Below are 21,377 nucleotides of genomic sequence, written 5' to 3' on the forward strand. Positions count from 1 at the left end.
GTGAGGAAAGCAGGCTCTGTTGTTGGTACAAAACTGGAGGCTCTTAGTACCACAGCTGAAAAGAGGACATTGGGCAGATTGGACTCTATAATGGACAATGACCATCACCCCTTGCACTCAGTCTTTGCCAACCAGCGAAGTCTGTTCAGCCACAGATTCCTCGCCATTCCCTGCAAGACTGACAGGCTGCGTAAGTCCTTTGTCCCCAGGGCCATCCAGCTATTTAACTCTTGGTGACTGGACCGCATAACCACCCCCCCCTCCCCCCCGCCATTCCCCCCTTCCATCCCCCTCCCACCCCTCCTTCAACAATCAGTAATAACTATTGCAATGAGAGACTTTTTTATATCTGAATGTTTAATGTGAAATAATCTATTTATTTGTTTTTGTATGTATGCTACTAGATACCTAAATTTCCTTCGGGATCAATAAATGTTACTCTACTCTACTCTACTAGCTTTAAAGATAGGAGTCACTCTAGCTGTTTTTAGTACATTAGGAAAATAATTTTCCTCTAAAGACTTGTTTACTATATGAGCTATGGGAGTAGTTAAGACATTTTTAAATGTCTTTAGGAGAAAGGTGTCCATGCACCAGATGTCTTTAGCTTTGGAGGTGGATATTGTTGATTAAATTTGATTTATTTTTTGAGGTCATATTAGGTCGTATTATTGAGGTCACGTATCCTTTTCAGATTAAGTTGTCCATTCTGTTACATCGTCTGAAGACCAAATCTAAAAGGAAGTTTTCTTTTAAAGCAAATCTATCAGATATGTCCTCTCTGAGAATCCCATCCTGAGATTTTTTTCGTATCTAAACATGCAAAAAGGACGTTCTTCCTGTTCTTCCTGTTCTTCCAAGGGCATGCTGACTTCTTCACTTGACATGTTGTTTATTTTCTGTGAAGGAAATATGTTGTTTTAAGTTATATAAATAGACAACCCACACTGACTTTCATTGCAGAGTTGCATTGCAATGTTCAATAAAGATATCATTCTATTCTATTTTACTTGGAGTGTGACTTGACTGGTCATAAAATATCATTTGATATTTGATCTGTTTACCAAATGGCATTATTTCATCCGGTGAAATTAACACCAGTAATATTTCATCAAATAATATTCAAATACACATATGAAGGGTTTATTTGCAAAACGGTGTATCTCCATTTTGTAGAATGTTGGGAAATTGACATTTTTGTATTGGGCATTCCATTGAATTGCATTGCAAAATGCATTTTATATAGGTTAAAAAAGTATGTTCTCAAAATATTTGAATGGTAAGAATTCACATATAGGTGATAGACCCTCTGAACAGTCATTTCCAAAAATAAAATGCAAAAGTGAAAAAATGGAGATACACCGTTTTGCAAATAAACTCTTCATATGTTGCCTAGAAACTGCTTAGTGTTCAGGCACTAGACAGCGCTGTTGTTCTGCTGATAGTAAAAGAAAACGAAAACAAAGCTGCCATCCCACAAACTCAACTTGGTCAAAAGGTTTCAGTCAGGACTGGAAAAGGAATTTAGGGATTACTGTATATATCTCTCTCACACACAGACACAGACACACATACACATACACGCACGCACACGCACACAGACACACACACACACACACACACACACACACACACACACACACGCACACACACACTCCTGCTTCACGCTTCACAGGCGGAAATGAAAGAGTAAAGGGGTGTGTAGAGTCAGGAAGAGAGAGAGGGTTCTGAGGAGAATATGGTTGCTACACGCACGCTGTCATAACATGAAGTGAATAAGACAGCCATGGCAATTAGCACTCCCTCCCAAATACGGTTGTTTCAAGATACTTGGGAGCCCTAGTCATACATTACAACATTATGACTATCGTAGACAAAGTGTGAATACACACACACACACACACACACACATGGATGATTTTGTCCTGGGCCATGTTCATTCATCCAGTTGACTCTTCTATCAGCAGGTAGCAAATTAGAGAGAAAGTCAGCAGCAAATTAGAGAAAAAAACTTCAGAATAGTTTTTTTCAAGACACTGAATAAAAATTATACTGAGATGTCATCTACCGAGCCGACACGTGTGTGCACACGCACTCGCACACGCCCACGCCCAAACACACACACACACACACACACACACACACACACACACACACACACACACACACACACACACACACACACACACACACACACACACACACACACACACACACACACATACACCCTTTCAGAGGATGGTGTCTATAGTACAACGTAGCTAGAGCGCCGCCACTGAAAAACAAACACTCAACCACGGAACACTGCTCTTTCCATTGGTCACTGATGCATCCCATTGCGATGCTTGAGAAACTAATCTATGCGCCATGAATTTGGTGCATTCTGTTCAATAACTACTGACTAGTACGATATTGGACACAAGATATTGACTTAGTATTGTTTACTGGCAAGGCAGCTAATGCCATTGATTTGCAGGTAATTATTAACAGTATGAGTGCAGAAGGTAATGTCAACAATGCCGGGAAGCCTCTGTTTGCAAAGTTGTGTACACCAGGCTGCCAATCAGTGACACATCCTGACATCATGCATAAATAAATGCAATTTAGTAGTGTGCAGTGAGCACTGTGTGTGCTGTGAAGTGCTGTGCCGCAATGATAATGACTGGCCCTTCACACAACTCATTTTCATTCTATATCCTGCTTGATTCAGTCCACTGTCTCTGTTGAAGATGATGACCCAAGCTGTGCATGAATAAATAAACAACAACAAAAAAGACATCAGTATCAGCCCCTGTGGTCTGTAGGCCCACCGGGAAAATGCCCTGTATGCCAGATCACCAGTCCAGCCCTGGTGTGTGTGGAGATTGAGTGTAAGCATGTACACACGCACACACAAGCATTCTGTGGCCTCCACCCTGCTGTCTGATTGAGCAATATTGAGCAAGCAAACAATTGAGCAATACTCAGACAGTTCCTCCAGCACTGCTTTGATATGCAATACTGACAGTTCATCTAGAGGTAGAGTGCGCAAGTTTGTTGTAGTTTATATCCAGAACAATTTCTAAACATGGGTTATGGCTTGGAAAGGCACACTTTTCATATGCACATAGGTGGGTCTATCTTGTAACCCCATCATTTTGAATTACCAGTCATAGGCACCTTTGGTTGGCAAAACCTACTCTAGTCAGTTCTAGTCAGTGGAACACTGTAATAGCCACTGAAAAGTTTACTACCATAGTACTACTCTACTACGGCATAGCGCGGGGCCTTTAGTAATGCACTACAACTTGGTCATTGCCTTTCTGGTAACAGAATATTTATAACACTGTGTCTTAAAGGGTTAATGTTAGTTTGTTCACTAACATTGTCCAGTAGGCCTAAATCAAAATTAGTTTAATATTAACAACAGATCTATGAATTAGGCTAAATATATGTAAGCTCTAAGTAATTATCAGCAATTAATAAGTTAGTAGTTACATTGTCTTTACAGTGTAATTACTACATTAGTAGTTACATTGTCTTTACTGTGTAATATACTATGCAGGCTATTTCATATATACTAGTTGCAACTCTATCCATTGTTTATGTGTAAAACTATGTACATGAAACTGTATCCATTACATTACTGCTCTGTGCATGTCCTGAGCAGTCCACACTGAGGGTTAAAGACATTGCCAAAGGCTCTTGTCGGTTGCTAAACAACATTTATCAGAGCTGTAGACTTCCCCTTCATTTCCCTGAAACGCGCCTCCTGTTGAGAGCTAATAGCCCCAAAAGCTGAATTTGGGGCATTCCTCACATGCCTTTGCCTCCTCTTCACAGACAGATGCACTCAAGACAAGCAGTCGATCATTAACTCCGAAGGCACAACTGAATGACATGAAAAGCAGAGAGAGTCCAGTTTGATCAACTTCTGGTTTGTGATCCAAAATGCAGGTTGTGGATCTATCCTCCTTCATCCTGTTCATGTGCCTTTTCACGTCAGGAAAAACTCAAAAAGGCAAGTGCATTGCTTTAAACTCATTTAAAGAGAAATGTTTTTTTTTCTTTATTTTGCTTTTGTTATTAGTTTCCCTTCCCTGTGTGGGTATTTATTGCTTTTCACATATTGGATGTTAAATTGTGGTTGAATCATTGAGAATTACATTGTTCCACACGGTCACAGTGGCTACTCTGCAAAGCAGAGTCAGGATCCCATCTGAACATCAAATAGTGAAATGTCTAATGGTTGGAAAATAATCTTAAACTGTCACAGGGCCCCAGCCAAAAAAGTTGGGAACGCTATAGAGTAAAGATTATCTGTGTGCTATTTAGCGAACCTGGTTTGATATATAGCTGTAGTATTAGAACCTCCCCTTTGAGGTTATTTCTTTAGATACATGTACATTACAATACATAGGCTACTTTCTGTTATTAAATACATCTGTACTGTTATTAACATGCTTGTATTGTGCAGCTTGTGTCATGTAAAGTGCAAAGACCATCTTCCTGTATATTATCGTGCTGTGTGTTATTCTAACATGGGCAAGCGACTCACACCACAAAAGTAAATAAATGTCCTTCAGCAAACTTTATTGATAGACTGATGCAGCATAGAAAAGTAAAGTAATACACGCTTTGTCTAAGGTATGGCGGCTCTAGCTCGCACAGGAAATGGTTCATCTGTCCAAGCTAATGAGCTGCAAGCAGGGCCGGCCCAAGGCATAAGCGAAGTATGCGATGGCTTAAGGCCCCCACGCCAGCAGGGGCCCCCTATGAGCAGCAAAATTCCAGGAAGAAAATAATTCTCCACCATTTTTCCTAGTCAAATATTTCTTTCTCATGAACCACTTACTGCCACAATGGAAACAAGGGCCATTATCCATCATTTGCATTGACGTCACAATATTACGTAATCGTTTTTGCTGGACGGCAGAAGTACACATTCGTACATAGGAATTATGCAGACGAAGACAACTTTGACCATAAAATACCAAAGAAACACGTAGTTCTTGTATTTTTTTTTAAACGGGATATGTACCTGGCGTTATCAGGCTAGGTTGGCCACGGTGGATGTGTTCAAATCATAGATTTATTCAAATGTATTCTGCTCCACTAGATGGCATAACGGGGACGGGCGGTACGGGAAACTGGGAGAAGAAGAGAAAGTTGTTGCTTGCTTCCAGCCATGAACTTACTCTGCCTGCGATGTATTTTTTTTATCCCGTGTTTATTTTCTTCAGTAAAGTTGTGAACTTAAACCAAACCTCTGCATTGGCAAAATAAGCACCTTTATGCACCGCTCCTTCATTGGTGGCTGGGCACCGCGGCTGCATCCTCTTCTTCGTGGCATGGTACAGGTAAGATAATGCTGCTAACCTAACTTACTAGGCTACAAGACGCACGGTACATTTTGTGTCAGGCATTTCGCAAAGTGGTGTTGAGTAGCATATCTTTTCATCTCAGATGTATCTTGTAGGTTAACTTGGATTCTCTCGCTTCGTTTCATCCAAGTGGATTTCATTGTTGTTTCAGCCACGTCTGCACAATGTAGGCTATTGTGAAATATAATTCTATATCTTATCTTCTGTTTACATGTCCAATATGTTCATTTGTAGGCCTACTGTATTATTATTGACTACTTATGTTACCAGTCCATCACTGTTACCTGTCCTGTCTTGCACTTTCTGTCTGTCTGTAAATTGTCAGTCCTGTCTATGTCCTGGCATGGTAGAGAGAAAACGTAATTTCGTTTCCCTTGTATGACCATAAAGAAAGTGACAATAAAAGCTGACTTGACATACTTCAATGTTTCAAATCGGTGTTGCATTACATTGCACATGTAGAAACACATAGGACAGAATGTCGGTTACATACTTTGATTAAATAATTTTGATTTGATTTGATTAAATAAATCATTTGAAAAGATGACCTTCACAAGAGAAAGAAAAGCACAACAAACCTGTTATTTATCTTTTATTGTTTTTATTGTTTAGTAATTGCAGGTTCATCAGTCAGGTGGTCAGCACCCAAACTAAAACCATGAGTCATGTTGGCCAGGATGACATCCAAGAATTGCATCCCAGCAGCACAGGTAAATACATGACTAGTAAGTTGGGATGAGTGTTATTTTCTGACATTTTACATCACATTTTAATTCAGACAATATTGCCAAGGGAGTTAATTATTCAGTACTGTACCAGTACATTACAATGCATGGCTAGATTCATTTAAATAGCATGTTTGTCTTTTCTTTTTTTCTAATTAGATGGGGGAGCCAACATGAAGAGGTGTCCAGAGAGGCTTCTTTCGCTTTGGCTTTGCAGCAGCACCAGGACCTCACCATCAGTGATGCTGTTCCCCTCATCCATCGGGCTTACCCTTACATTCCTCCCCTGATGCACTGATCACCTGTACCAGTTGTTGGAGTTTTCAGAAGGGCTCTAAATTAACTTTTTTTATTCACTAGTAGCCAAAATGGCTAGTATGTTAATCTCCAAACATACCGGTACATTAAATAATGGGTCACAGTGCCAAGTATGCTTTCTTTTCTACCAGCAAAACTTAATTTTCCCCAGCATTTGGCCGGTTGGCTGGTGAGCCCTGGTTGTCGTTGATAGTGAGTAGTTGTGATAATAAATAGCTTAAATGATGAAGTCCATCCAGACATGTCTTGCTTATTTTATTGTACTAATACAACAACGTAGAACATTTTCTGTGAAAGCCCAACTGGGAAACTCCAACTCCCATTGACATTGTGACACAGCACACAAGTGTTCACTGCACGAAATTGCATTTATGCTTCACCCGTGCAAGGGGCAGCCCCCAATGGCGCCCCAAGGGAGCAGTGTGGTGGTACCATGCTCTGGGTATCTCAGTCATGGAGGAGGATGGGGGAGAGCACTGATTACTTAACTCCCCCCACCAACCTGGGCCTCGTTTCCGAAAGGGCCTTAAGTACTACTTAACGCTACGTGCTACTTAAGTTCACACGTAACACCATCGTAGAGCTCACGGAGCGTTTCCCAAAGCCAACTTAGCAAAGAACCATCGCAGGTTGACACGTAACTCTAAGAGAAACCCACGAGTGATCTGGAGTAGTCTTAACGCACTAAGATTGATCTTAACGGCATGGCACAGTGGAGACACCCACAGGATATGAAGAGAAAAGAAGAAACTTGCGCATAAGATTGCTGTTTTAAGACGCGAGTGGCATGGCACAGTGGAGACACCCACAGGAAAAGAGGAAACTTGCGCTTCAAGTTGATGTTTTAAGGCGGGAGTGTAAATATCATGGCACCACAGTTGACACTGTAACGAAAATAAGAAGGTAACATTAATTGTGTAAGTGTATAAAATAAAAGCAATGTGTTTGGAAAATATTTTACAGGCAGTAAAATAGTTCAGCTGTGATAAATCAGGGCATTATTAAACTGTGATCAATCATAATTTGTGTGGGTGCTTCGTGAACAACAAGGCATCCACACGCAAAATAAATAGGGGGCTTCGGCGACCAGAGACAAGAGTGGTGATGTCGGAAGGCCAATACCGAAACATAAAAAAAAAGAAAAACGGTCAGCGAGTCGTTGCGCCCTCTTTCATTTTCAAGTACCCTAAGAAAGGGAAGGCGACGCAGAAAAGACACGATAGTTGTAGGCTAAGGGTAAACTATGACATAAAAAAGGCAGCGATGGGGATTCGTGTAGATTTTTTGTTTTAATAACAGCAGACTGCCGTGCAAAATGTTCCTCACAGTTGTTAAAGCCTTGAGTGCACGGTACTTTGCGCGCCGCTCCCCAAATGCGCATCCCAATTTGGAACTCCTAGGCCTACTTGTCTTCTTAAATATTAAGCATGGTAGCCAACTGCACGTGCTTTGTCTGGTTTAACAGCTTAGCTCATGGTTTTGCATGATTTCATTGTGTGTGTGCGTTTCATTTCATTTGCCAACAATAACTCGATAGTTGCAAACTGCTACAAATGTAGTCCCACCCTTATAGAAAACAACTTTTGATACTGACACACGCCTTACATTTTGTAAATGGTTTAGCAGCATGACGGCGCAGTTCACTCCGAGGACACTTCAGCACCACATATGTGGACAGCGATCCTTAAGAGCGACGCTACGAATGATCTTAGAGGCTGTGCACGCGCGTTCATGTACGAGTGTCTTTGGGAAACAGTCGTAGGAAATCTAAGAACATTCGTAGGATCACTGGTTAACGACACACGTAAGGCTAAGAACCATCGTTATCGGGAAACGAGGCCCTGGTGGGTCAGGAGTCGATCCGGCAACCCTTTGGGTTACAAGCCTGACGCCTTAACCACTTACCCATGACCGCCTGTCAATCTTCAGTCTAGTCTAACTAATTATATTGTCTCCACTAAATGTATATCTCAGGTGACATGGGTATACTGGTATGGGGATAGTGCTGTATGTAAATAATATTAACCCATTTTAGCCGGCACCAAAATGCCAGCTAATTGCCTATGCCCTTTTTAAGAAAGGTGTCCTCATCCTATATAAAAAAAACAACAAATAACTAAATAAGTCTCTGAAGCACATACAGACATGATATGAGTTTTAAAAGCTAAGACCATCCTCTTGCATTAGAACATGTTAATTCAGCTCTAACATACCCACATTTTTAATCTAAAAAAATCTAATATGTCATGCCTAAATGCTGTGTCGCTCCAGGCGCCTAGGTCAATACAACGTGTACACAGCATCCAGCATCAATGGGTTGACTATTACAGGCCTAGTTCAGATAACCATTTATTAATATAAATAAGTACTTGCACGTCTATTGTACATGTCCACCCCAGAATAGATATCCCCTCCCATCACCTACAAAACCTTGAAATGTATTTGTACTTTGTGTCTAAAAATAAAGTATTTGAGCCATTGAATGAACTGATTACTACATTGAGTTGGTGTGATTAAGAGGTTGAAATCGGCTAAACTTGACTTGGTGTGCTGGACCTCTGGCTCTTCCATACATCCAATGTGTCATGACATCATATCATCGCTCTTCTCATCTGGAGAAACAGAAAGATTACACTTAGCTGACACTTATCCAAAGCAACTTCGTTACTCACAGTGAATTGTTAACTGTCCCTGCAGCATGGGGCTTGGTGCCTAGCTCAAGGGTAGGCCTACTTCAGCCTGGATGGGAGGTGAAGGGAGAGGTGTAGGATGGGATTTGAACCTGCAACCCTCCAATCTTAATACCACTTCCCAAACCATTAAGTCTCTGAAGTGTGTGACTGATTTCAGAGGGCAGACCATTTGGATGACAACACAACAAAGTGGTGGACTTCATATTATTGACAACAACATCGACACTGGTGGGCCTATGCATGTCATTATAAATAGGCCAGCATGGATAAGGTGATTGGCATTTCATGACAGCATCATGCTGGAGAGTAGGCCTACTACTTGGGAAATCAGCGCTAGAGATGTACACATGGTTTATTTTTACATTTGAACGCCATATGCTATTTCACCAAGAGCTTTATGAATTCCGTGTTTACGTTACAGCCTGCAATATCTTAGCATACGTCCACCATAGCGTAGATTAACGTTAATCATGGAAAGCATCTTACATTGACCTCACAGAAAAAGCCACTGAAATTGCACATTAGACTTAAATTAACTAGCGTTCACGAATTAAGAGACAAATGATGATATAAAGGATGGCAAATGAGAAACTTACCGTGGTGCTCATCCAGCTACTCGAGTAGGCTAGTTTGATGGTTTTCCAGTTGGTTGCCGCGATTCACCTCAGCTTTCTCGTTTTATTTTGAGATCCAGTGAAAAGTCATGCCTGGTTTGTAACCCTATCTGTTTTTGTAACAAACAGCACAATGGGTGTTCACGGTGTTTAGTTTATCGGCGATCTAAGTTACGTTATGAGTTACTAAACGTTGCGAGTCCCATAGGAATCCATTCATTAATGCTGCACTCTTGCCGTCCAGTAGCCGTCCACTAGAACGTTTGACGTCACATGCAAATCATGGATAGGCTATATTGGGGGGACACTCATGTACCACTTTTAATTGTAAAAACCTTACAATAAATACAGAATATAATCAAGAGTTACAGTTTTGAAACAAAACTAAGATATTCCTTCATGATAAATGGCTTTTTGTTTGACAAATTTTGCTCCAAGAATACAGTGCATGATGGGTACACGGCATACAGACAGCCTACCTGCACTTAGCTTCCCTCACTCGTGCAAGTAAATGAAGCTTATGAAGCATCTGATGCTGAGTAGGTGGTGGTATGGGGGGACCCCGGAGGACATTTTGCTTAGGGCCCCATAAAGGCTTGGGCCGGCCCTGGCTGCGAGCATCAAAAATAAACAACAACCAAAGACTAACTGAAATAGAACGAAACATTGACATATATAAAACATGGCCGCGAGAGACAGCCAATCGGAATGCTTGTGACAAACAGAACAATTCTACACTATCTTCAGTCTCTCTTGGTGAGTTAGGGGGGGTCCCCTCTACCTCAAGGTTAACTTAAACTGTTTTACTACTGAACTAGCTTCTTGGTATACCCCCCTAATGATTTGTATGTATGTGTTGTATGCGTTGACTACCAGGCTGTGAGAAGAGCACGATTGAGAGGCCTACCAATGCAGATCTGTCCAGCCTGAAGGAGAGCTACGGTGACGGGGAATCGGCCCGGATCCGGTGTGAGAGCGGCTACACTGGCTTCTACAGAGCGAAATGTGAAGGCAACACCTGGAAGATCACAGGAAGGGCATGCCAGAGTAAGAAGCTGTTTACGTGTACAATAGGATGTATTACTGCACGGGCCTACCCAGCCCCAGGGGCCCAAGAGTCATGAGGGCCATGAAGCCCACGCCTCTTCATTTTCATTTTCAATCACATTTTTACGGTAACAACTGTATTTTCACATTTTCTCAATGGACAAACTCCTGAACCTCCACAAACATTAAGTTGCTAACATCTGGTCTAAAACCCCAAATCTTTTTGTAAACGAGCAACACCCATGTTGTTGTATGGCCCAGGGGCCCATGGAGACATAATGCATCCCTGACAGTATACGCTATAGTATAGGTATTTTTAAGGGGGGTGCTGCAACTCTGCTTCTACAAACAGAGAAGGTCTAGAAGAGTTGCACTTGTTGCCTGTTCTGTTTGCAAGTTGCCAGTTCAATTCCTGACACCAACACAGATGGATGGGGGGAGTGAGTTAGTAGCAACCCCCTTCTTCAAAGCCATAGTAGGGCTGTGGGCCTGCCCATCTACATTTTTGTCAGTCTCTCAGAAAAAGAAACCAGCATCAGCCCCTGAGGACTCTCAGCCTACTGGGAAAATGCCATCTATGGTAGAGTACCAGTCCATACCCTGGGTCTAGAATCTCACAAAATCTCAAGTAAATTTCTGATTAAAATGCTACTGTATTTACACCACATCCCTCTAAACAGTACACTGTAATTTGATTGTTTTTTTCTTGTTGCTGCAGTTTGTTTTGTTGTAGAGATGCACCGGATCCGGGTCCGGTTTTTCACAGGATCCGGGTCCGGCAGGATCTTAAGCAGTCGATCCGGTATCCGGCATGTTACCTAAAAATCAGGGTCTGGTGCATCAATAGCCTAGGCTTTTCAGTCAGTCTTTCACAACCCCAATCACGGCATGGAGTGAAAGCCCTTTGGAAGCGGCCAGAGCAGGCAGTGTGGCAATAAGCCAATGAGTCTAAAAAATTGTTTGAGCCAACATAATAAAAAGGGCCCACGCCTGCGAGTAGACTATGTTTCCACCCTTTTGTAGGATCCGGTATCCGGTTCCGGATCCGGCAAGATCTTAAGCAGTGGATCCGGTATCCGGCAGGATCCTAAAAATCAGGATCCGGTGCATCTCTATTTTGTTATATATGATTTCACCAGAGAGTCATTACTTTGTTGTTGTTTACGTAAGAAAAACTTTGCTGTTCACAGATGATTGGTGCCTTCTTGGCAGCCTCAAGAGCTGGTGTGTGATGAGAATGTGTATGTGTATATGAAAGCACTTTGACTCAATTGTATAGTTGTAATATTGTGCAATACACAGTAAATACATGTTGTTGTTGTTTCTTATTGCTATTTGTTTTGTTGTTTAAGAAAAACCATGTGGTCACCCTGGAGACACGCCCAATGGCGATTTTCATTTGGCCAGCGGGGACGACTTCGTCTTCGGATCAGTAGTGGAGTACACATGCAAAACTGGGTAAGATAACAGTTCAATACTGTAGTGCTGATAACTGCAGTAGAGTATTGCAATGCAGTACACATGAAAAACTGTTGAAGGTTGATAACTACTGTGTACAGTAGTGCACCGCAAAACTGGGTAAGGCTGTACGCATGTCACATAGTGCAGTTCTATACAATGCTGTGAGGGTGTTACATTTTTCTACCCAAGCCTTGTGTGCGCATCCTTTTTATGTTACTTTGAGTGTTGTAGGGTACTTACACCCTTTACTTTTACTTTTACTCTTGACACCTCTTTGTGGCGGAAACAGTATCAGTGTTGCACACGGTCCCAAAAAGAATTCTCACTCAGCTCTGTTCAGAGTGTTGCAACATTGTGAAAGTTTCGTACCACGTTGTGCAATCTGCTCTGACTAACGCTCAGTCAAGTATTTGGACTGAATCAACACAGCAGTAAGCAAAATACTGATGCATGATGAAGTCCCATGTTGTAGTTTTAGACTGTGGTATTTTTTCAGGATACGATGGATGGATGGATGGATGGATGGATGGATGGATGGATGGATGGATGGATGGATGGATGGATGGATGGAGGGATGGATGGATGGATGGATAGATAGATAGAAAATGCCTTGAAGATGATTTTCACAGTTCTTATTTCTGCTGTGCCACAACTGTACCATGGTGCTGCTGTTTATTCACCAGACATTCCTTCTTTTGTCTTGTTTTGTCTTGTTCTGCCTTGTTTTGTGTTGTCTTGTTTTGTCTTTTTTTTACCTTGTTTGGCCTTGTCTTGCCTTGCCTTGCCTTGTTATTTTGCCTTATTTTTGTCTTGTCTTGCCTTCTTTTTTTGCCTTGTTTTGTATTTTCGTGCCTTGTCTTGTTTTGTTTTGTTTCGCCTTTTTTTCATCTTTTTATTTTGCCTTGTTATTTTTTTTTCATCTTGTCTTGTTTTGTCTTCTTTTGTTTGGCCTTTTTTTCTCTCTGTCACTCACAGCCATCGTATGATGAGCAGGAACACACAGCGTGTCTGTATGGCCAGCGGCTGGGACAACGACATCCCCGTCTGTGAAGGTGCACTAGTGTGTAGTGTCTAATACAGCAGTGTTTCTCAACAGGGGTGCCGGGGCACCCTGGGGTGCCGTAGGGCCCCCTCAGGGGTGCCGCGGAAACGTGGCTGATAAATAAATGATATAACATAAAACATATTTGTCAAAATTGATAAGTTAATGTTAGTCAGTTGAATCTTTGATCTGCCATTTACGCATAGTAAGTAAAGTAAATATTGGTCACCCCAGCTGCAACTTTGAACGTAGGTCGTGCGACTAGGTTGTGTGTCTCCAAATGTGTTACTTTTCTAAGCTTGTGTGGTATCGGATGTGATGCTATATTACGGCTAGTTGGTTTGGGGTGCCTTGAAATTTTTCATGAATTGAAAGGGTGCCTCGCCTAAAAAAAGGTTGAGAAACACTGTAATACAGTATTATTAGACACTGTGAAGGTGCACTAGTGTATAGTGTCTAATACAGTATTATTAGACACTGTGAAGGTGCTTTAGTGTATAGTGTCTAATGAATGACGACATCCCCATTTGTGAGGGTGTAATTAGATTTTGCTGTGGTGTCTAATGTACAGTATATTAGATATAAAGGCCAGCGGCTGGGACAACGACATCCCCGTCTGAGAAGGTGTGCCAGTGTCTAGTGCTGGGTACATAAAGCAGTCATGGGCAAGCAGTTAGGTTAGTTAGTTAGTTACATAATGTTAATTACCTGTATACTTTTTGAGAAGAGGTATGAAGTAGCTAAAAACAGATGTAAAATAAAATAGCTAATGTGAAGAAACTACGCATATTATGTAAAAGAGTAGTTTTTGTCACCAATACTCTAGCCTCCACTGTTGCGCATTTAGGAACTATTTTGTCACCAATGGTACCAGAGGTGACAAAAAAACTGCACTTGATTTTGATGTCATTTTTGTTTTAAGAATATGCTTACAATATATACATATCTACAATTCTATAGAATTCCTCACTTTAGGTAATACATTTTTTTTACTTCCAATTGTGTCCGACAGGGTTGAGAAAAACAATTTTATTCAATTTTATGAAAAACAGTAAAATATGGGGAGGTTGTTCCCATACATTGCGACACAGCCAAGTCCTTCATCTAATATACAGTACAGGCCAAAAGTATGGACTCACATTCTCATTCATGCATCATCTTTATTTTCGTGGATTTTCATTGTGTATTTTCATGCAGGGCATCAAAACTGTGCTTGAACACATGGAGAATTACATGCTTACCAAAAAATATAATTCTAACTGTTGTCCAACAGCAATGTCAGCTGTCTATCCACCTGACGTCAACACAGCACAACTGATGGCCCCACACATTTCAATAAGCTTATTTTTGTCTATTTTCAAATAAAAATGCCCGGTCACTCATGTCAATCCTAATTGAACAATAAAGTCCTCCAATAACTCACTAGAATTGTAGAACTAGAATTTTGAGACCTAAAACCTAGTTTTAAACACTTGTACAAGCATTTTACAGACATTTTCTTGATCTGATATTTAGTCACAGCCAGTTACTTGGAGAGGTCAAACCTGTGTTGGAGGGAATCTGTGGCAGGGTTTTTCACTTTTACTTTTACTTTTTTGTCACTGTTTCACCTAGATAACCAGCTATGCTGACCAAGTGACTCATTATCAGATCAAGAAAATCTCTCTTGTATTGCTTGTATCAATTAAAATTGACTCGACTCGAAAAATAAGCTTGTTGAAACATGTGCAGCCCTCAGTTTTGCTGTGTTGACATCACTGTTTGGCATTTTTTTATATTTTTTAAATAATTGTTTTTATTTTTTTATATATATATTTTTTTGTTACGCGAAACATTATAGGCCCATATGTGTTCATTCACAGTTTTGATGCCCTCCCTGAAAATGTACTAAGTTCTGTAAATAGCTACAAAAATAAGGAGAATTAATTAAATGAGAAGGTGAGTCCATACTTTTGGACTGTACTGTAGGCTACTCCCATATTTTGGATTTGAACTACTTTTTTCTTTCAAAATGGAAACCTGTTTTAGCCAAGTTCTCAAGAATCAGTGACCTAATACTAGCGAACAGGGAGACACTTGCTCTTAGGGTTACCATCTCTGTGACAGTAAAAAGGGGGACATATTTTTTGGACAGGGGGTTTAGGGGCCTCCCCGAAGAAAATGTACGTTTCTTAGATGCAATTTCATGCATTTTAATGAACCGCATGTCTGGCTTAATGCAGTGCCGGACGCCGGACAAGGGACAGAAAAGATGGACGGTCTGTCCTAAAGACGGACATCTGGCCACCCTACCTCTACGCCCACCTCAAATAATGGAGTTGGAGGAAAATGACTGCACCCATGGAGACACTATTTAATTTGTCACTAAATAAACCATACATCGGATTGATGTATAGACACAGCAATAACTCTCTCTAGAGGAACATTATCCTCCATATCACAATGGCATCATTAACTATAATTTCACATTGCAGAGGTCAAATGTCCAATAATTGAGCCGGCCGGCAATGTCAGGGCGCTTGGTAACTATGAGGATGGTGGCTACAGTGACGTTGTACGCTTCGAGTGTGTGGGAGCGAAAATGCAGCTCACCGGCCCTGAGGAGATCCACTGCAAGCAAGACGGCACCTGGAGCCATGATACCCCCACTTGCAGAGGTAAACTATACGACTATATACCATATCCTTTTAATTGAGGATAATAAGCTAGATCGGGCAATAAGCAACTCCTCCATCAGACTGAGGAGCTGAGGAAATTCTTTAAAGCTGCAGTAAGGAGGTTTGTTGCTGTCATCTACACTGTTGGCCAGCCTCATTTCAAGTAGGAGTATCATTTATTAATCCTGAGGGAAACTAAGGTGTCCAGTAGCAAACATATAAATACAGAATACACAAAACATTACACACATTGGCCCATGCAGCCTATTTTGCACTAATTTGGCCCTTGGGCATAAATAATTGGAGACAGCTACTTTGGGCTATAGTTTCTGGATTGCGGGAACTTCAAAGCGGTACATGCTTTATCAAAAACACAAATACAGCTGAAATATGACGAATTCATGACAGTTGCAGGAGAGGACAAAAAAACTTGCCGGCTACGCAAAACATCTTCAAAAAGAAGTCCAGCTTCTTACAGCTGAAGTCTAATTTTTAATTAATTTACTTCTAATTTTCAATTCATTTTACGTAATTCATTTATTAATGGTAGTAAGGCAATACAAAAGAAAGAAACTTGAGCGAGGCAGTCTTCTGTGTTTACAGAAATACAATGTGAAGCTCCTGCCATAGAACATGGATGGATTACCAACAGGCAGGAGTTGTACAGAGATGAGGATTTGCTCAGATACACCTGTGAAGAAGGATACAAAGCAGGCTCCGAACAGAGGCCCAAGTGTACTAAGTACGGTTGGAGCATCACACCAGTATGTGAAGGTATACAACACACACATTTGTTTCACTATGTCCTACTTGAAGGGATACTCCACCCCCAGGTGAAATTAACCCATTGGTGCCTGAAGCACCTGCAGAAATGGGTGCTAAATGCCAAAGCCATTTTTGGGAAAAGGTACTGTCAGCCTATAGAAACCTACATATCTCAGCACCTGATGCTCATAAAAACAAGACATTAATTCTATTTAAAAGCTAAGACCCTCTTCTTTTATTAGAACATGTTCATTCAGCTTTAACACACCAACATTTTTAATAAAAAATCTGAAATCTCATGAGCCTGAATGTTGCGTTATGCAGCTCCAGGTGCCAGGGCAAATGGTGCACAATGAATCCAGCATCAATGGGTTAAGTCACTGTCTGCAGCTCCTAAAGTTGGAGCAGATGCTTTCCAGCATATACCATTTTCTAAATTTGGCAACATGGGATTTTGAAATGGCTACATATACATAAGAATACAGCAACCGTGCTAAGATAAGCTAACAGAGCTGACATTGACTTAGTTTAGCAAAGTTGCTGTAATCTAATGTAGTTAAGTTATTTTAAAATTCTGATGAACGGCTGCTCTATTGATATTATAGGACATCAATGGTTGGGTTGCCTGGACAGAGCTCATCTAACTCTAGAGACTTTGGGGAGTCGCTTAATTTCACCTGGAGGTGGAGCATCCTTTAAAAACTGGCCCAACTTTGGGGTGCTGTGGTGCAGTGCATTAAGCCCCCACATATGGGCTTGCATGCCCATAGGGATCCAGATTCAAGTCTGGCCTGGGTCATGTACCAACCCTGCCCCATCTCCCTCTCCCACTCTCTTCCTGACATACTCAACTGTCCCATCAGCAATAAAGACACAAAAAGCCCCAAAATATATTAATAACTGGTATTGTCCCAGATGTGTGGTCTGGAATAGTTTTGTTGCCTTGTATGACAATTAAAATAAATCTCCTCAACAACTGGGTATAAGTAGTATGCTGTATATGCACAGTATTAATATGTAAAATGTAATATACAGTGTGTGTGTGTGTGTGTGTGTGTGTGTGTGTGTGTGTGTGTGTGTGTGTGTGTGTGTGTGTGTGTGTGTGTGTGTGTGTGTGTGTGTGTGTGTGTGAGAGAGAGAGAGAGAGAGAGAGAGAGAGAGAGAGAGAGAGAGAGAGAGAGAGATATATATATGTCATGTATATATTTGCCAATTGTAGTCAAAATATCTAATTTTCTCACAGTTGAACATGTAAAGTGTCTGCTTTATATAATGTAATGTTACTTACTTACTTAACACCATCACGCGCATAGGGCAGCAACAAAGTCTCTCCACTTCAATCGGTCTGTACCCAACTTATCTATGGTCCCTTAGCTTTGGTGGTGCTGCTGGAGCTCCTTCTCAATGGTCCTGGGCCATGTCATTTTTGGCCTCCCTTTCTTCCTTTTGCCTTCTGGGGTCCAGTGTAATGCGACCAGTGTTGCCAAGTCCGCTTATTATAAGCGACCTTGGGCTTCTTTTTTTGAGCAGTCGCTTTGAATTTTGTTAAGTCGCGGGTTGCGGTTTTTTGGGGCTTGCTCTTTTCAGGGTTGGGCTTGCTGTTTTCTCCTGCTCTGCCGGTCATTTGAATGTGTTTCTCAATGGCAACTCGTTTTTTCTGACTCATCCTTACAAGTGACCCTACTACAGCATTGTTAACTCCCACTTTCTGTGGTCACTTGAGGGGATTTTAGCTGCCACGCAGACCCCCGCAAAGAGCAAGGTCTTCCCTGACTAGGCACGCGACTGACGACCCACCCCTTCGGTTGCTTAGTTTGGGCTTGTTTTCACTACGCCCGGCAGTCGCTTCTTTTGGGCTTGTTTTCAGGACGTCAGTCGCTTATTTCTCGTAGAAAATCTGGCAACACTGAATGCGACTCTTGGAATTGCGTTGAGTTCCATTCTGAGTAGGCCTACATGACCGATCCAGGTCCATCTGCGCTTATTGAAGATGTATTGCATATCTCCTTGCTGAGTGATGTTGAGGAGGTTATTGTTGGAGATGGTTTTGGGCCAGTAGATGTGTAGAATTTTCCGCAGGGATGATGTCTGAAAGGTGGACAGTTTATGCAGGTCGCCTTCTGTTGTTTTCCAGCATTCTGCACCATATACTGTAGCACAGTGTTTCTTAACCTGGGGTGCGGGCACCCCCTGGGGGTGCGCCAGAGATTCCAGGGGGTGCGCAGAATTTTGTTTGTGTTGAGGTTCTGACCAAAATTATACTTGCAAACATTATACTTAGGTCAAATTAAGAACAAATTATAACATGTTATGGTCCCCATTTTAAGTCATTAAGGTATTGATTAATGTCTCAAGCAAGATTAATTGCAATTAATCACTGAAAACATTTTTTAGTGCATATACACGTGCAGAACTTTGTGCTGGGGGTGCGCGGCTTGTCTTCCGCACAGGAAAGGGGGTGCGTTAAGTAAAAAAGGTTAAGAACCACTGACATAGCAGAGTAGATATCACACAGCTTTGGTAGAGTCAGAATTTTGTTTTGGTGCTGTATTGTTTTGAGTTCCATATCTTCTTTCATCTTGTGAAGTTTGCCTGTGCTTTGTTGATCCGGTTCTGAATATCTTTACTGGTTCCCCCATCGTTGTGAATGGTGCTTCCCAGGTATATGAAACTGTTCGTGGACCAAGATCTGGTCCTCTATTGATATAGTTGTTGGTACTCTGTTGTTGATGGGCATGACTTTGGTTTTGCTGGTATTGATAACAAGCCTGACTTGCTGGCTATAGTGCTGAACTCTGTTTGTCTCTTGTAGATGTGCGTGTGGGCAAGAAGGGCCTGATTGTTTGCAAAGCCAAGGTCCTCTATTCTGGAATAGAGGGTCCAACTAATCTCTCTTTTCTTGTCCTCTGTGGTCCCCCTCATAACCCAATCCATAGCCAGATGATAGCACTGACATCACACATCCATGACGGACTCCAAATTCTACTGCAAAGCTGGTGGTGCATGCCCCTACGGTGCAGGAAAAGTTGGTATAGAACGACTTGATAATGCTAACTATGTGGGAGGGTATGCCATAGCTTCTCATGATCTTCACGCCATCCCGATGGATGCTGTCAAAAGCCATCTGGAAGTCAATGAAGTTTATGTAGAGTTGTCGCTGCCATTCACTGCATTGCTCAATGATGTTCCTGAGAGTGAATACCTGGTCTTCACATCCCTTGCCTTTCCTGAAACCAGCTTGTTCCTCTCTGAACATTTTTTCGACTGCTGATGTTATGCGTTGTATGACAATTTTGCAGAAAATTTTGCTCAGAACAGAGAGAAGTGTGATGCTTCTCCAGTTGTTACAGTCACAGACAATGCAATGTAATGAAATGAAATGCAATGAAATTATATGTCTGCAGAGATCACCTGCAAGCTCCCAGGCTCGACTGGATCTTACACCAGTATCTTACCTAAGGGCAAAAATATTTTCCGACCAAGAGATGAGGTGACGATTGTGTGCGGTGAAGGATATCGGACAATGACAACAAAAAAGGAGAGAGATTCATTTCTCTGTGGAGAGGATGGAGAGTGGCCGAATAAGATGACGCCTGGCTGTGAGGGTAAGTCACTGGCTTAGAAAAAAACAAAGCAGTTTTTCTTTAGGGGTGCACATCATTCATTTCATACTGTTTAACATATAGAGTAAATTGAAAGAGTAACATAATGTATTTCTATGCAGAAATCGATTGCACAACTCGAGACCATGACAGTCGTGCAACGCTGACTTTGAGGAGGGCTCCGAATGGATACTATATATACAATTATAAAATTGATGAGACTCTAGCCTATTCTTGCCGAACGTCTTATTGGCCCAGTAGAGTAGAGTACAGGAAAACTGCAGAGAAAGCGACATGTAAAATCGACGGCTGGAATCCTAAACAACTCTGTGGTATGTCACTTTTCTTTCTGTCTTTCATCAATAGCAAATTAAATGACATGTCTTGATACATACAATGATGCTAATGAGACTAGAATGACGCTCACTGATGCACGCACATAGCTCACTGGAATAACAATCATTAGTTTAATTTGGGTTCTATCAAAAGAGTTAGGCTGTAGCCATCTGGACTTTTTTTCTCAACTTGAAAAGATCTTCTGTCTCTATCCATAGACTTATTCCGACTTCTCTGATGTGGGAATGGGGTGTTTTTTAATCTAGAAAGTGGATCTGTGTACTATAGCCCTCATCACGGTCACTTTGGTCATATGCTTCCAGAGATTGAAGCAGCTCTGATGGGTGAGAGCAGTTATATCTCCTGTAATGGAGGGCCAAAGCAGAATGGCGATTAGTTGGTGGTTGATGACATACTGTTGTCCTACTCCTCTGTTCAAAACTTGCTGTTCCAGATGGACATACAGATGACTTCACTCCCTTCTCAAACCGCCTGCTATCCTCATCCAAATTATGAACTCTATTGTCTTTAAATGTGTGAGCCTTTTTCAGGTGACATGGGGTGGGGTGCAGAGGTCTACTTTGAGATAGCATTAATAATGATGATGATAATGATAATGATAATAATAATAATAATAATAATGATAATAATGACAATAATGATAAACCACATGAAATTCCCACATCAGAATTAAAACTGGTGAAGCTCCAAAATGAAGTCCAGCTGCTCTTTTGACTAACATGACATAGACTAA

General features: G+C 41.4%; 1 protein-coding gene across 1 annotated transcript in view; it reads left to right on the forward strand.

Annotated features, from left to right (window-relative positions):
• Positions 1–3,743: 3,743 nt before the first annotated feature.
• Positions 3,744–21,377, forward strand: part of LOC134450850 (complement factor H-like) — a 42,417-nt gene continuing 24,783 nt past the window's right edge. The window contains exons 1-8 of the mRNA XM_063200856.1: positions 3,744–4,000; positions 10,590–10,760; positions 12,113–12,218; positions 13,197–13,273; positions 15,738–15,920; positions 16,524–16,694; positions 20,090–20,290; positions 20,410–20,619. Coding sequence (XP_063056926.1) covers positions 3,931–4,000; positions 10,590–10,760; positions 12,113–12,218; positions 13,197–13,273; positions 15,738–15,920; positions 16,524–16,694; positions 20,090–20,290; positions 20,410–20,619 — 1,189 coding nt within the window. The 5' untranslated portion in view covers positions 3,744–3,930. The remainder of the gene's footprint in view (positions 4,001–10,589; positions 10,761–12,112; positions 12,219–13,196; positions 13,274–15,737; positions 15,921–16,523; positions 16,695–20,089; positions 20,291–20,409; positions 20,620–21,377) is intronic.

Source organism: Engraulis encrasicolus, chromosome 6 (genome assembly GCF_034702125.1).
Source record: "Engraulis encrasicolus isolate BLACKSEA-1 chromosome 6, IST_EnEncr_1.0, whole genome shotgun sequence".
NCBI classification, from domain to species: domain Eukaryota; kingdom Metazoa; phylum Chordata; class Actinopteri; order Clupeiformes; family Engraulidae; genus Engraulis; species Engraulis encrasicolus.